The sequence below is a fragment of the Cibotium barometz genome, chromosome 14, assembly GCF_041138505.1.
Source record: "Cibotium barometz isolate CiBa-2024 chromosome 14, ASM4113850v1, whole genome shotgun sequence".
Lineage (NCBI taxonomy): Eukaryota > Viridiplantae > Streptophyta > Polypodiopsida > Cyatheales > Cibotiaceae > Cibotium > Cibotium barometz.
The window spans coordinates 46,804,835-46,821,628 of NC_141059.1; the positions used below are offsets into that span (position 1 = coordinate 46,804,835).

General features: G+C 43.2%; 2 protein-coding genes across 8 annotated transcripts in view; both read right to left on the reverse strand.

The window, feature by feature from the left end:
- Nucleotides 1-264: 264 nt before the first annotated feature.
- Nucleotides 265-3,858, reverse strand: LOC147632099 (uncharacterized). Of its 2 annotated transcripts, none has more exons than XM_086808677.1 (2): nucleotides 3,404-3,858; nucleotides 265-3,302 (listed from the first exon to the last, which is right to left on the reverse strand). In XM_086808677.1, the coding sequence occupies exons 1-2, from the start codon at nucleotides 3,758-3,760 to the stop codon at nucleotides 1,005-1,007; spliced, it is 2,655 nt and encodes an 884-aa protein (XP_086664803.1). In that variant the 5' UTR covers nucleotides 3,761-3,858; the 3' UTR covers nucleotides 265-1,004. The 2 variants fall into 2 exon arrangements, with proteins under 2 accessions (XP_086664803.1, XP_086664804.1); XM_086808678.1 differs by having other exon boundaries at nucleotides 3,451-3,725.
- Nucleotides 3,859-6,802: 2,944 nt separating this feature from the next.
- Nucleotides 6,803-16,794, reverse strand: part of LOC147632100 (protein TIC 22, chloroplastic-like) — a 36,928-nt gene continuing 26,936 nt past the window's right edge. For 2 of the 6 annotated variants that reach the window (XM_086808685.1, XM_086808684.1), the window contains 5 exons: nucleotides 8,770-8,826; nucleotides 8,037-8,096; nucleotides 7,755-7,838; nucleotides 7,414-7,449; nucleotides 6,803-7,312 (listed from right to left, as the gene is read on the reverse strand). In XM_086808685.1, coding sequence (XP_086664811.1) covers nucleotides 7,211-7,312; nucleotides 7,414-7,449; nucleotides 7,755-7,838; nucleotides 8,037-8,096; nucleotides 8,770-8,826 — 339 coding nt within the window. In that variant the 3' untranslated portion in view covers nucleotides 6,803-7,210. The remainder of the gene's footprint in view (nucleotides 7,313-7,413; nucleotides 7,450-7,754; nucleotides 7,839-8,036; nucleotides 8,097-8,769; nucleotides 8,827-16,794) is intronic. The other 4 variants (XM_086808686.1, XM_086808688.1, XM_086808687.1 and 1 more) reach the window with 4 other exon arrangements.

Below are 16,794 nucleotides of genomic sequence, written 5' to 3' on the forward strand. Positions count from 1 at the left end.
GTGTTTTCCAGCATCGAGCTTCGTCTCTCTTGCTCTCTGAGTCTCTGAGTTAATCATTGTCTCTCTATGTGTGTGTGTGTGTGTGTGTGTGTGTGTGTGTGCAGATCACCTTCTCTCTCATCCAATAGATTCACGGATGGGAAATGCAATAGATAATGTAAAATAGCACCATAGACATACAAGCATGCATTTTGATATTGCCTTGATGTCAACAAATGGTGGTGTCAATTGATTAAATTCTTGTTTGATGTTTTGGTTACAAGCTGACAAGATTTTCTTTGACATTTGGTACATTTCAAATGGCTTCAGAAGATTTGCAAGTTATCTTGCAGATGATCAGAGTTTGGTTCCTATGGTTCATTTTGTTGACTAGAAACAGAGCTATGTTAAATCAACACACAACGTTTAGAGCTAGTCTTCCTTAGGTTATAATAAAGCATCAAGTACTGATGGATTGTATAGTAGCTGATCAGGGTCTCAAAAGAGACTCATCAACATAGTCCATATGACGTAAGATGAGATATTTGAAGTAATTTAAATTCTAATTTCAAAAAAAAAAAGCAACCCATAAGACTTTGGATGCGATTTAAAAAAAAAGAATATAGATCTTAGAATATGTTAGTGTCTTGTCTATAAATATATAGAATATAGATCTTCGAATATGCTAGTCTCTTGTCCATAAACATATAGCATGCACATGCATAAGTATATGCAATTATGTAGATCTTCACATATGTATGTGTGTAATTTTGCACACTGTTCCCTCGCCTCCATGCCCAATTCTAGTTCTTCAAAACTAACAAACTTTTGAGCTAAATTTTAAGTAAGGCACCGTGAATTTAGTAAAAAATAAATAAAGCTCAGAAAATTTATATTTCACGAGTAAAACTGAAAATGTTGCAAGTCCGAGACTTCCAAATTAAACAACTACCAAACATCAAAAATATAAAAATTCAAGTTGAATTCAAGTTATCTTATTAAAAAAACAAAACAAAACCAAAATGTTAAGAACCAAGATGATGTGTCGAAATTAAGAGTGTATTAGCACTAATTAGCTTAGGCACATAAAACACACGCCCTGTGCGCATGCTAGCATGGAGCAGGGCATACTTATGGAAAGCATGGTTAAGAGTGTAGACAGATAGGCTTTGCCAGTAAATAACTTTACCAAGTATCCACTGAGACACTTTGGCCATGGGATCACTGACCGGCCTCCACAGCATGGTGATGGCAAAACACGTTGGAAAGCCAATGCAGAAGCCCACGAAGATTGCAATAAGGAAGTCATGATCAGCAATATCTGCTTGCTCTAATGAGTGATTATTAGAGCTCAATGTCCTGCTGTCGCTCGGACAGGGCTGGTCGAGAGGAAGCCCGCACAACCCCGGCTTGTTGCCAAGAAAAGCCTGAGGTGAGAATGTCCTCCACTGGTTGCACTGAGGGATTAGACCCTCCAGATTGTTATGAGAGACATCCACAACACTAAGAAATGTGAGTGAGCACAAGGCCTCAGGAATCACTCCCACCAGATCATTTCTAGACACATCCAACGAGTTTAATTGCGTTAATTTGCTGAAGCTTTCCGGGATCTGTCCAGTGAGATGGTTGTTGGACAAGTTCAAGAAGACCAAACCATCAAGGGAGCCGAGCTCAGGCGGGATGGGCCCAGCAAGAGCGTTGCTAGAGAGATCTAAAGACACCGTGGCTGGGAGGAGGTAAGGGAAATTGAGCTCTTGTCCTTTGCCTTCTATTGAGAAAGTCTCGCTGAAGATACCTAAGGAATCGACTTCATTATACAGGAAGCCTTGTAAGAGGAGGTAGGAGAGGCTTTGGGCGGGGATGCTTCCACTCAGATTGTTGTGGGAGATGTCAAGCACCTGAAGCTGAGTGGTATTCCATTTTGTGGATGGGAGGGGGCCGGAAAAACCATTGAAACTGAGGCTTAACAGGCGGAGAGACTGAAACTGCTGAATCCATGGAGGTACCCCACCCTCTAGGCTATTGTGTGAGAGGTCCAAGATTTGCAGATTTGTTGCAAGCTTGCTGAGACCGGGCGGAATAGAGCCATTGACGAAGTTGTTGTCCAGCTTGAGGATTCTGAGATTAGTAAGGTTAGAAAGGGAGGAGATGGGGCCTCCGAGATTGTTCGAGGAAAGGTCTAGCCATCGGAGATTAGTAAGGTTAGAAAGGGAGGAGACGGGGCCTCCGAGATTGTTCGAGGAAAGGTCTAGCAATTGGAGATTAGTAAGGTTAGAAAGGGACGAGACGGGGCCTCCGAGATTGTTCGAGGAAAGGTATAGCCATCGGAGATTAGTAAGGTTAGAAAGGGAGGAGACGGGGCCTGTGAGATTGTTCGAGGAAAGGTCTAGGCTCTGGAGATTAGTAAGGTTAGAAAGGGAGGAGACGGGGCCTGTGAGATTGTTCGAGGAAAGGGCTAGGAATTGGAGATTAGTAAGGTTAGAAAGGGAGGAGACGGGGCCTCCGAGATTGTTCGAGGAAAGGTCTAGGCTCTGGAGATTAGTAAGGTTAGAAAGGGAGGAGAGGGGGCCTCCGAGATTGTTCGAGGAAAGGTCTAGGCTCTGGAGATTAGTAAGGTTAGAAAGGGAGGAGACGGGGCCTGTGAGATTGTTCGAGGAAAGGTATAGCCATCGGAGATTAGTAAGGTTAGAAAGGGAGGAGACGGGGCCTCCGAGATTGTTCCAGGAAAAGGCTAGGTGCCGGAGATTAGTAAGGTTAGAAAGGGAGGAGACGGGGCCTCCGAGATTGTTCGAGTAAAGGGCTAGGTGCCGGAGATTAGTAAGGTTAGAAAGGGAGGAGACGGGGCCTGTGAGATTGTTCGAGGAAAGGTCTAGCCATTGGAGATTAGTAAGGTTAGAAAGGGAGGAGACGGGGCCTCCGAGATTGCTCCCGAAAAGGTCTAGGCTTCGGAGATTAGTAAGGTTAGAAACGGAGGAGACGTGGCCTGTCAGCTGATTATTTGACAAATCTAGGTGTACGAGAGAAGATCTTGCATTCCAGTGTTCTGGGAGATGGCCTGTCAGCTGATTATCCCGGAGATTTAGGTGCGAGAGGTGAGGGAGCAAACTGAGACAAGAGGGTATTCTGCCTCCAAATCCGTTCCCACCAAGGTCGAGATATTGGAGAGCTGTTAAGTTGCAGAGCTCCCAAGGAATCGGAGCCGCAAATTGAACACCACCACCTACAATTGATGGTATCCAGGTGAGCTTGGAGAGGGACTGGGAAAGAAGGCCGATCTCTGGCGGCAGAGGGCTGGAAAAATTGATGGTATCCAGGTGAAGCTCCTACAACCATATCAACGACGACGACGAGAGTAAGATGCAGACGGAGCTTGTAACAAATATATAATTAATAATGAGGATTAGCTTGATCGAGTAGTAAGTACCTTAAGAGAGCGGAGTTTGGCTAGCGGTACAGGCCATGGCACTCCACCTCGTGATCCGGCCCCGCCCGACGACTCGTACAGGACCATCTCCAGCGACACAACAAGGCCGTCCTTGGCGCACGTAACGCCTCGCCACTCGCAGCAGTCCGACGTGCCGTTGATGTCGAACCGCGTCCAGCCCAGGGCGTCATGATTAAAGCCGTCGTTATAAAACTCGAGCAGGGCGGCCCTTTGCGTTTCCTTGCAACGCTGGAGCGGCGCCTGTGCTGCGCCGGGCCACGGCTGATCCTTCAGTAGTAACAAAGCTGCGGCCAACATAAGCAAACATACCTTCCATCTTCCCCAGCGGCCATCCATCCCGACACACAAACGCCACAAAGGAGAAAGAGAGAGACTAAGCGTTTTCACAAAGGAAAAGGAAAAGATGAACGTGAGATGGGACTGAAAATCCTAGTGCCTCTAATTCTATTTTAAAAGAAAAAAATCACCTTTTATTTGGTTGGCTTAGGAGGCTTTAAAGGAGTCATGATTTGAATGGGCGTCCCTGGTACATAACTGAGGGGTGGACATTTTAGGTTTAAGGTTCTATCCTCTATACAGGGACCCCTTGAAACCAATCAAAATAGAACGACCATGGCCCGTTTTTTTCCTTCATCAATGTACACATCAATGGTAAAGTTTTCAAAGTCCTCACTAAAGTTTTAGAAGTCCTTTCAAAGTACACATCAATGGTAAAGTTTTCAAAGTCCTCACTAAAGTTTTCAAAGTCCTTTCAAAGTACACATCAATGGTAAAGTTTTCAAAGTCTTGGTCTCTATTTCCAAGGCAAGCTATAATTTCAATCCTTTTTTCCCCAATTATTTGAGCCTTGAAAAAACACACTAAAGCACAATTTTCACCTACACCATATGTGGAGTCTCACACATTCAAGACCTCCCGATGTGCTATAGTGGCCCACAAGTTAAAATTTGTTATTTAACATGAATCACAAATTGTGTTGTATTCGTTATACTTTGTTATTAGTAAATGGGAATAAGGTTGATTCATCATTAAGTCTAACAACATTAATAAGATGTACTATCAAGTGATGAACAAAAAAAGAAGATAGCATACAGCTACAAGTCATGTACCTTCTCATTTGCATTCAAGAATGTCTCGTGTATGAGTTTGGGATGACAATTAACTTAAGTAAGATGCACATACGGTAGCCTCTATCATATTTTCAACCTTCCATTGAGATATGAATTGCTTGGCATCACGTACTTGGATTAGCTAGGGAAATTTATTTATACTTTCACCTTGTGGGAGTGAAGCAACATTTAGCACATGTTCTTGTGAGCATATGCAAGAAACTCATGAACAACAACACATCTCAACTCTAATTGGCATGCAAGGTCATGATGGTTAACCAAGTTTGATGAATTACATTAGCTCTTGTTGGTCCCCTCCTTTTAGAAGGGTGTTCCCACTTCATCTCCAACAGAAGTCTCTATGGAAGAAATGCTACCTATACTCATATGCATATGCGACAAGCTCCTCTAGCGTCTAGCAAAATGGAGTCCACCTTACCATAAAATGCTATCACCTTACCTCTCCATCATGGGTCATAGACCCAACAATCCATAAGAAAGCCCACTTAGTATTAAAATCTTATTTTTTTAAAATTACATTTAAATTCTTTTCACCAAAATTAAAAGAAATTGTACTTTTGAACAAGCACATTTTAATATAATTACAACTATATCTTAAGAGAAAGTCTTCCTTCTCCCGCTGATTCGAGAATGATTTTTTGAAGATTAAATTAAATTTCAAGCTAAACTCAACCTAACTAACCTAAGCATTGCCACGGCATTTAACTAAGCGTTGATTCAAGGTTTTCACAAAGGAAATTAGTGCCTCTAATTTTATTCTAAAAGAAAAAACAAACTTTTATTTGGTTGGTGCAAGTGTTAGTGGGCTTAGTGGGCTTTAAAGAGGTCATGATTTGAACGGGCGTCCCAAGATTGGGCATCATGGTACAAAAGAGAGGGGTGCACATTTTAGGTTTAAGGTTCCATCCTTTATAGGGATGGATCATTTCTCCCTGAAACCAATCAAAATAGAATGATCTTGGCCTGTTTTTTCTTCATCAATGGTAAAATTTTCAAAGTCCTCACTAAAGTTTTCAAAGTCCTTTCTAAAATTTTCCAAAGTCTTGGTCTCTATTTCCAAGGCAAGCTATAATTTCAATCTTTTTTTCCCCAATTTGAGTCTTGAAAAAACACACTAAAGGACAATTTTCACCTACACCACATGTGGACTCACACAATCAAGACCTCCCGATACGCTGTAGCGGCCTACAAGTTCAAATTTGTTACATAAATCACAAATTGTGTTCTATTGGTTATACTTTGTTATTAGTAAATGGGAATAAGGTTGATTTATCATAAAGTCTAACAACATTAACAAGATGTACTATCTATCAAGTGATGAACAAAAAAAGAAAAAGAAAATAGTATTCAACTACAAGTCATGTACCTTCTCATTTGCATTCAAGAATGTCCCGTGTATGAGTTTGTGATGACAATTAAATTAAGTAAGACGCACATGCAGTTGCCTCTAGCATATTTTCAACCCCCATTGAGAGAGATTGTTAGGCGTCACGTACTTGATTAGTTGGAAAAATTTATTTACACTTTCCACCATGTGGGAGGGAAGCAACATTTAGGACATGTCCTTGTGAGCATATGCAAGAAACTCATGAGCATGAACACATCTAGACTCTAATTGGCATACAAGGTCGTGATGGTTAACCAAGTTTGATGAATTACATTAGCTCTTGTTGGTCCCCTCCTTTTAGAAGGGGGTTCCCACTTGATCTCCACAAGAAGTCTCTATGGAAGAAATGCTACCGATACTCGTATACACATGTGACAAGCTCCTCTAGCTTCTAAGACCACCTTACCTTAAAATGCTATCACCTTACCTCTCCATCATGGGTCATAGACCCAACAATCCATAAGAAAGACCACTTCGTATTAAAATCTTTTTTTTAATTGAAAATTACATTTAAATACTTTTCACCAAAATTAATAGGAAATTGTACTTTTGAACAAGCACATTTTTATATAATTATAACTATATCTTAGGAGGAAGTCTTCCTTCTCCCACAGATTTGAGAATGATTTTTTGAAGATTAAATTAAATTTCAGGCTAAACTTAACCTATCGTTTCCCAAACCGTACAAGTTTGTAAGCTCACTGTCTGGGGACACCAACTCAAAGAAAGAAGACTTTATCTTTTACGTTACACTGAAATTCGTAAACTTATTTAAAAAATTACGGAGATGCCAAATTTCACGAATGAAAACAAACAAGTTGGAACAAAAGACACTTAAATGTGAAGCTTCAGTAACTTCAATTTGAAGCTTCAGTAATATAATTCATTATTTGTAAATTATGGCCCTTTCACAAGAAAATGCTTGAAGGAAAAACGACATGTGCAAACCGTTTAGTATCCTATCCAAGTTCCTAATATGCATGACATGCAATCTTAGTTCATTTTGCCATAATGCCTATTGAAGTGGTAATCCTTTCTGCAGAGTAGAGCTGATGATTTCCACTTCACTCTTCAGCAAACTACGTCAAAAATGCTGAACCAAACCATGCACACAGATTTCAAAATTTTAGCTTTTCCAAAACATATTCTTGCTGTCTGTCTTCAATTGTCTCTGCCCGAGAGAGAGAGAGAGAGAGAGAGAGAGAGAGAGAATCTGGTATGTCATCACTTCCACCATCAAACTTTGACACATGCAAGGACTGGCATGGCTCAACCAACGGTGGTCTTGTTCAAGTTCTCCAATTGGCCAAAAGCTGTCATGCCGGGGGGAATGAAAACCACGTCTCCCCATCCCTGTTCATCAACAAGACCCTGTTCACATAATTATCATGAATGTTACATACAAACTTCTTCCACTACTACGGTTAACTATTTTCCAACAAAATAGCAAGTGAAAAACCAAAATTTCATACCTCCATTCGTTTCAATACATGTTCAAAGCTGCCAACCTACATTTTATTTTATTTTTTAAACGTAAGCCTCAGGTGCATATAAGAAAACAGAGAGAGAGAGAGAGAGAGAGAGAGAGAGAGAGTATTTTAACAGCATATCCAATCGTATTATCTATATGACGGCACGGAAGTGCAGGGAACACACACACTAAGGGTGGGCTTTGATCCATATGACGGCATGGAAGTGCAGGGAGTGGGACTTGAACTAAGGGGGGACTTCACGTTACTGTTTGATGTTAGGAAACTTAAAATATCCTACAAATCACTTTTTTAAGTTAACGTGTAATTACACAAGCCACTACCTGTATGTCAGTGTTCACTTGAAGTGACAGATGGACCTTTTGCTGCACTTTTGATGCTCTTTGAAGTGCTTGGTCTAAATCTTCCTGCAAATAACCAGTCATAGAATGAACGTTTTCTTATTGCCAAGGTAATAAATGAACCCCTGGATAGCTACCATTGAAGAAACTGTAACCCCTGGATAGCTACTGAGTATAGTTTGGCTCCATTGAAGTTTCAGAAAATTTTGTTTGATTCAAGCAATCTTGGTTTGCTAGATGAAAGTAGAAGAGACTATACCACACCTTGCAAAAGAAGATCGGACAAAATCGTGTGTCATTGCTTCTCACGATCAAGTTATTGGACTGCCATTACACAATTCAAATCAGCACGATCTCTTGGACAACTTATTCCAAAAAGTTTGCAACGTAAATCCAACTTAATGTCAAGTTATTGGACTGCCATTACGATTCAAATAAGCATGATATCTTATTGGACTGCCATTACCATTCAAATCAGCAAATAAGCATGATGCTTGGGCACAATTTATCCACTTTTTCCATTGGACTAGCTCTGAATGTCGATATTTAGGTTGATTAGAGCCACAAAACTTCCTTACATGTTCTGACATTAGACAAGCCGCAAAGCCACTATCTTCCTAGCAACCCCCGAGACTAGACAACCCCAGGGGCCTATCAATCAGCAAAGCCTTTGCCAGGTTTAGTATTGGGTCTTAGGCATAGTTAAAAAAGCAACTTCTTTTTCAGGAAGTAACTCCTAACTTAAGAAAGATTTGGTTACTTTAAGAAGAACACTTGCTAATGTTGGGTGAATAATTCTCATATAGCTCTTTCTTCTATTCTCCTATCTTCTTGATATGTGATTCTTCTTAACCATTGCAACTGTACAAGACTTGAACAAGAAATTTCAATCCTTTTTGTAGCCTAAAATCTCCCCACAATTCATTTAACAAAATATCAATGGAACAAAATTACAGCAAAAAGAAAATTCATAATCAAAAAATAAGGTTGACAGTACCTGGAAGACCGGCACTCCATCAAACGATGTGCCTTTTTCTTCAATGTGCCCACTTACCTGTAGAGTGTTCCACCACAAGAATGTAGATTGTCATAAGATTTGCCACACCCCACCCCCCCCCCTCCCCCCAAATTTATTTCATAAAAAAAAAAAACTTGAAAGGCCATTAGATAGAGTGACAACAAAGTTAAATCCCACTAGTGCTTAATGGTATCCTCATGCAACTACACCATAGAGACGAAGATGGTGTCGGACTCACACACTCACACACATTAACCTGCACATTAGGGTTAGGTGCAGGAAGAAGAAGCTCACATAGAAATGAGAGAGAGAGAGAGAGAGAGAGAGAGCCAAAAGTGTGGTGGCCACAAAATGCAAGTCAACCCTTGCATGTGTGTCACATCCATATAATATAGAAGTACAAAATGTAGAGTGTCCTTTCACACTTGATATCCAAGGGGAAAAAACCACATGGGAAAAAGTGCCCTTGGTTAAGCCTTGTTCACACATAGCACTACCATGAGTGAGCATATGCCTACAAATCCCCCCTGTACTGAAAGTGTGAACCTGTACAAGGTAGTAGATCACTCTTTGTATGAGAGTAAGCCCAAAGCTTTGCAGAAAGCTTCAAACTTTTCTCGAGGTAAAGCCTTTGTGAATGGATCTGCAACATTATCCTGTGTAGGGCCTGCATATAACCTGTCTCTGACATAGTAATAATGAATCTCAATGTGCTTGGTACGTGCATGAAATACGGGATTTCGTGCCACGGCCATAGCACTCTGGCTATCAGTGAGAATGGTGGTGGGTGTCTGCTGACTCTCACGAAGATCAGCCAATAATCTCTTCAACCATACACAATCTACTGTAGCTGTGAAGACTACCCTGTACTCAGCCTCACAAGTAGATGTGGCAATAGTGGGTTGCTTTTTGCTCAACCAAGATATGCATGAACTGCCAAGAAAAAAACGATTCCCACTAGTGGATTGCCTGGTATCATAATCACCAACCCAATCTGAATCACTGTATGCATAAAGCTGCAAGCTGCCCCCCTTGGGATAGAACAAACCAAGATCCAAGGTACCGTGAAGATAACGAAAAATACGTTTGATTGCTTGCCAATGCTTTGTGCTTGGGCTGTGCATGGATTTGCCCAACAAAGACACCCCAAAAGATATGTCTGGCCTAGTGTTACACAAGTAAATGAGGCATCCCACTGCCTGGCTCTAAATGCTGGCCTCAAAAGGCGCTCCAATATCATGCATAGTAAGCCGTACACTTGGTTCTACTCGAGTAGAAATGGGCTTACATTCATCCATGTGAAACCGTTTTAGCAAACTTTTTATGTACTTAGTTTGTTGCATAACAATGTCATTATCTATATGCATAAATTGTATAGTGTAAAGGACCCAAATCTGACATATCAAATTCAGCTTTCAAATCAGCTTTGAAATCTGAAATTTGTGCTTTGCTAGTACCTGTAATGAGCATGTCATCTACATACAAGATGACTAAGAGAATATCGGCACCGATTTTCTTCACATACAATGTGCTTTCAGTTGGACTATTCACATAACCTTGGCTGGTTAGATGAGCATGTATTTTATCATACCAAGCTCTTGGAGCTTGCTTTAACCCATACAATGTTTTGTATAACCTGCATACTTTATGTTCCTCACCAGGAACTACAAAACCAATGGACTGATTTACATATACTTCCTCCTGTAAATCCCCATTTAAGAATGCAGTTTTGATGTCCAATTGATGCACTTTCCATCCTTTATGTGCAGCCAATGCAATCACTGATCTTATTGTAGTCATTCTCGAAGTAGGAGCAAAAGCCTCCTCATAATCTATTCCCTTTTTCTGGGAGTAGCCTTTAGCCACAAGTCTTGCTTTGTACCTGTCAATAGTACCATCAGACTTCCTTTTGACTTTGTACACCCACTTTGTTCCAATGACATGCTTGCCTTTCGGCAATTCCACAAGATCCCAAGTATTGTTCTTCATGATAGAAGAGATTTCATCTTGCATAGCTTGCACCCAATGCTCATTCTCATGTGTTTCTTCATAAGAAGAAGGCTCTTCTGAATCAAAGAGACCACCAATGGCTAATGCACACTACCCATGATGCATATTCAATGCATGGCTGGAACTAGCCCTTGTTCTACCTGTGAGTGGAGCTGCAAGTTTGCTTTCTTACAAAGTTTTCAACAGCCATCTTGGCACCGACTTGGCTGTGTCTATGGTTGTTTGCTCTTCCCTGACAAGATCTTCCACTTCTTCCATAGAAGGGGGCTGAATGGCTGGCTGTTCCACATGTTCTACATGAGGATTTTCTTGTGTAGGGACTGGCTGATCTGAGTCCCCCCTAATTGCAATGGGTAATAGCCCATCAAACATGTCATGTATGCCTATATCATTACTTTTATACAAGCTGTACATGGGTTGTACTGAATTTTCAGCAAATACCATATCTCTACTGACGAAAATCATGCGTGTTGTTGGATTATAAACACGGTATCCTTTGCTCTCATTGTTGTAGCCCACAAAAATGCATTTCATTGCTTTATCATCTAGCTTTGTTCGGAGTTGTTCTGGAAAATGTGCATATGCCAAACATCCAAATGTACGCATATAAACCACTGTTGGCTTTTTCGGCTATACTGAGCCTCAAATGGTGTTATGGTTTTCAAAGATTTTGTTGGACACCTGTTCAACACATGAGTTGCACACATTATAGCTTCCATCCAAAAATTGTGAGGCAACTTTTGTGCTTTCACCATGCATCTTGCCATCTCCATGAGAGATCTATTTTCCTCTCAGCTACACCATTCTGCTGTGGTGTATAAGGCACAGTACATTGGTGTTTGATGCCCTTTTGAAGCATATAATCCTTAAATGCATTTGACATGTAATCTCCACCTCTATCAGACAGAGTGTTTGGACTTTACATCCACACATATTTTCAGCCATTGCTACAGAGTGTCGAAAGCATGTAAACACCTTTGCTTTCGCTTTCAAGGGGTAAACCCAAGCAAACCTGGAGTAGTCATCAATGAATGTGATGAAGTAAAGATGCCCCCCTATGGATGGTGTCCGCATTGGACCACATACATTACTATGTATGAGCTGTAATTTACTTTCAACTCTAACAGCTCCATCTTTGGGGAATGGTTTACGTTGCATCTTTCCCAAAATACACCCCTCACATACATGTCTTGTTGGAGACTCAAGAGGCGGCATATTATCAACCATATGATGCTTCTGCAAAAGCATCAAACTCCGAAAACTTACATACCCAAAACGAGCATGCCATAGCTCTGCATCATGCATAGCAAGAGTGTGGGCAGCCACTGTATTTGCATCATAAGTACGCTTGTCATAGCTGTCCAGCTTATACAAGTCTTTGTATCGAGTTCTAGAAGTGACTATTTCATAACCCTTTGATGGGTCTTTTACCAAACACTTCCCATCTTCAAATTCAACCTTTAAACCTTGGTCGTTTATGGCTGAGATGGAGAGCAGATTTTTCTTTATCCCTGGAACATACAACACATTTTTCATACATATATTGGCACCATTGGCTGCAATAAGTATGACATTGCCGATTCCCTTTACTGGATATGTGGTATGATCTACACATGATACAGTGCGGTCATTTGAAGCATAAACCAAGTGCTGAAATACATCTTTGCATGAAGTGATGTGGCTCAAAGCACCACTATCAAAATACCATGATACATCCTGTCTGCCAGATGCAATGCAAGACATCATTGTCTGAAGCACTTGGTGTCACTAGTGCATGTGACAAAAAAAGTGTACTCTTCCTGAATTACATTAGCTGATTGCTGTGCTTTGTCATCAGAAGAGTCTGCTACCTACTGCATTGCCTGCTTCTTTCCTTTTCTCTTTTGCAATCCGCTTTCTACATTCACTGTCACGTGCATCCCGCACTTGGATGCCACGTAGACATTCTGTACAGTAGGTGCAGGACCTGGGATGGTGAACTGGTCCCATGTGAGCCCAGTCCGGGACGAGTCAGCCAGGGATCCATCTCAGTCGTCCGAGGTCAGGTGTGCATCGTCCTGCACATGAGTCCAAGGTCAGGTGTGCATTGTCCTGCACATGAAGCAGTGCCAGTCCGCGCTGTGAGTCTCCCTCTGGAATGATGTCAGATGTGCTGTGTATCTGGTTTGCAACTGGATGCCAGGCCTCTGTAGGCATGTCGTTTGCATGTAGAGATGGGGCCAGCCCATAGGGCTACCCCAGTGCAAGGATTTGCAGCTTGCATACTTAGTCTGGGCATGGGGGAGGTGTAGAACCACCCCCAAGGGGCCAGGAGGGCCCAAGCCTTGCCCACCAGCCAAGGCAAGGGCTGGGAGGGGCTGTCGGCCAGATGTACTACTGCTGGACAGGCAGTCGTCTGGGTCCAAAGCCCTAAACAGCAGGCGGCCAGGTGTAGGGAACTGTCCCACACCTCTGCGCAGCATGCCCAGCAGCCAGGGTGCTGCCCAGAAGCATGCGCAGGCTGGACAGGGTCTAATATAGTGTGAAAACAGCATTATTTAAAGTGTGTGAGTATTTTATTAAAATACTCAGTCGTGGGCTGTCCTGAAACCAGCCGACTGCATGAAGGGAGGGGTATAAAAGCCCAGCCAAGATCTCATTCATCTCATCTCATAATTCACCAAGTGCTCCAAGCAACCAAGGGCCAGGACAGCCAAGAACATTGCTAAAGCTAAGGGGTGAAGGACTGAAGGTCAAGGGCAGGTTTTCCAGCCAAGAAAAGGTCAAGTACTTTGTATTTGTTCAGATTTACATCATTCTAATAAAGCAAATACACCATCCGTGGTGGGGGCCCTACAGAGGGTAATTGGGACCCAATACTGTGTCTTTCTCCATCTCCCCCTTCTCTCTCTATTTTCTGCACATCGTCTTTCAGTTTGTGCGTTAATTCCGTCGCGAAAAGAGTGCTGTTTTCTGAGTTTTGAAGTACCGATCCTTCTCCGAAGCTTCCGCATATTACATTCACTGATGTAGTGTCCAGGCTTAATGGCAGTAGTGACATTTGCCCTTCTTTTGGGCTTGTTTGCATCCCCTTTGTCAGACTTTTCACCACCAGAAGAGAGCTGTCCATGACCAGCCTTGCAAGACTGTTGTCCCCCATGCCTAAAGCTCTTTGCTTTACCCTTATCCTTGGCTGTAAACGCCTTGTCTCCACCATGGTTTCTCGATAAGTTTGCTCTTGTTTGCTCTTCCTGCAAGAGTAAACCCACCAGCTCTTCAAAAGTGACAGGATCACCACCTCCTCTCATAGAGAGGTTGAGAGAGGTATGAAAACCCAAGTAGGAAGGTCGTAAAGAATGAAGAGTGTTGGTGACCAGCTGTCTGCTTGGGATAGCCTCATCAATGTTGAGCAATTGTTCCTACAAATCTTTCACTTTGGTGAGATAATCTGCCATGGAGTCACCCTCCTCCATAGAAAGAAGATCCAATTGCCTCTTCAAGTAGACAACTCTTGCCTCGTTGCATATCTGATACATTGCTTCCAATGTGTCCCATGCAAGCTTCGATGTCCTGCAAGAACGAATGTGCAGAATAATAGTCACTGAAAGGGCTATCAATGACATGGATTGAGCATCCCTAGAGTCCCATCTCTTCTGCTCTTGTGTGGGAGCAGGTTCTACCTCAGGAGCTCTTTGAGTACCTCCCCTTTGAGGCATTGCTGGCTGTATGGTAAGTGGGCGTGTGTCATCACCACACACGATGTCCCAAAGCCCTTTGGCTACCACCAAATTACGGATCATGAAACTCGAGAGGGAGTAGTTAGATCCATCCAGCTTGTCCTCCTGGGTGAGCACACCAAATACATCTGTAACATTTTGAGCCATGTAAACAAATTATACCTGCAAGCAAACCAAGCACCAATGTGCACTGCCAAGCAACCGAAAATCATGTGCAAATTTTTGCCTGCAAATTGAAGCAAGTGTAAACCTGCACCAAATTGTCCAATTACACACAATGTGTATACATATGCGACAAATCACAACTGTAATGCCCAATTACATGCTCCAATCTCAAAAGCCCCAATTTTTATGCACTCCAATTGCTTCAATGTGCAGTTAATTGGCCAATTTTTCACAAAAGCCCCAAATTTCTGCAACTGAAAGAGGCTCAATTTACTGATTTTGACCTCAATTTGAAAAACCCCCAAATTCCAACCCAAATAGCACCCACCTGCAATTTTCTAGCAAAGGGGAATTTTGGCAAACTCCTAAAAATTGCTGAACCTGCCTTGCCCTCAAATGGCTGTACTTTTTTTTTAAAATTTACGGGTTCAACACAAAAATAATAAAAATCTGAAGCAAACCTGCCGACGAGGGAAGCACGCACGGCATAGGTGCCACTCGGGCAGTACACGAAGGCTGGCCAACGCAGGTAGCAAGTATAGGCGTGCAGCAGGCGGTGTCAGGCTGCACGTACGCGCGCTAGAATGGAGTGACGCGCAGGATTGGAGCGGAGCTGGCAGGCATGCGCGTCCGGGTCTGCAGGTGCCGCCGGAACAGTGCAGAAGGAGTAGGGCGCGATGGACGGCGGGCGAGGAGGAGGAGGTCGCCACAGTAGCTCAACCGCGGGCAGGAGGCGGAAAGCGGCGGTTCGCTGGGCAGTAGCGCGGCCGGCTAAGACGGCAGGGCTGGGAGGCGCCACCTGTGAGCTGAGCAGTGGTGGTCCTCTCCACACTACCAACGAAAGCTGAGCCCGGCAGAGCAAGGGACGGAACAGGTCAACGGACGGAATTCCGCGGCTGACGGACGGACTGCTGGCTATCGACGGAAATTCACAGTGTGCTGCAGATTTCACGGATAGAACTCCATAGGCAGCCCACAGCTCTGATACCAATTGTTGGTGTCGGACTCACACACTCACACACACAAAAACCTCCACATTAGGATTAGGTTCTACCTCAGGTTCTACCTCAGGAGCTCTTTGAGTACCTCCCCTTTGAGGCATTGCTGGCTGTATGGTAAGTGGGCGTGTGTCATCACCACACACGATGTCCCAAAGCCCTTTGGCTACCACCAAATTACGGATCATGAAACTCGAGAGGGAGTAGTTAGATCCATCCAGCTTGTCCTCCTGGGTGAGCACACCAAATACATCTGTAACATTTTGAGCCATGTAAACAAATTATACCTGCAAGCAAACCAAGCACCAATGTGCACTGCCAAGCAACCAAAAATCCTGTGCAAATTTTTGCCTGCAAATTGAAGCAAGTGTAAACCTGCACCAAATTGTCCAATTACACACAATGTGTATACATATGCGACAAATCACAGCTGTAATGCCCAATTACATGCTCCAATCTCAAAAGCCCCAATTTTTATGCACCCCAATTGCTTCAATCTGCAGTTAATTGGCCAATTTTTCACAAAAGCCCCAAATTTCTGCAACTGAAAGAGGCTCAATTTACTGATTTTGACCTCAATTTGAAAAACCCCCAAATTCCAACCCAAATAGCACCCACCTGCAATTTTCTAGCAAAGGGGAATTTTGGCAAACTCCTAAAAATTGCTGAACCTGCCTTGCCCTCAAATGGCTGTAATTTTTTTTTAAAATTTACGGGTTCAACACAAAAATAATAAAAATCTGAAGCAAACCTGCCGACGAGGGAAGCACGCACGGCATAGGTGCCACTCGGGCAGTACACGAAGGCTGGCCAACGCAGGTAGCAAGTATAGGCGTGCAGCAGGCGGTGTCAGGCTGCACGTACGCGCGCCAGAATGGAGTGACGCGCAGGATTGGAGCGGAGCTGGCAGGCATGCGCGTCCGGGTCTGCAGGTGCCGCCGGAACAGTGCGGAAGGAGTAGGGCGCGATGGACGGCGGGCGAGGAGGAGGAGGTCGCCACAGTAGCTCAACCGCGGGCAGGAGGCGGAAAGCGGCGGTTCGCTGGGCAGTAGCGCGGCCGGCTAAGATGGCAGGGCTGGGAGGCGCCACCTGTAAGCTGAGCGGTGGTGGTCCTC

What these genes read in the sequence shown, in the direction of transcription:
- LOC147632099 (XM_086808677.1), bottom strand. Translation starts at nt 3,760, where the DNA reads ATGGATGGCCGCTGGGGAAGATGGAAGGTATGTTTGCTTATGTTGGCC. An exon ending in CCAAACTCCGCTCTCTTAAG is followed by an intron (nt 3,303 to 3,403) that starts GTACTTACTACT and finishes ATATGGTTGTAG; the next exon opens with GAGCTTCACCTGGATACCAT.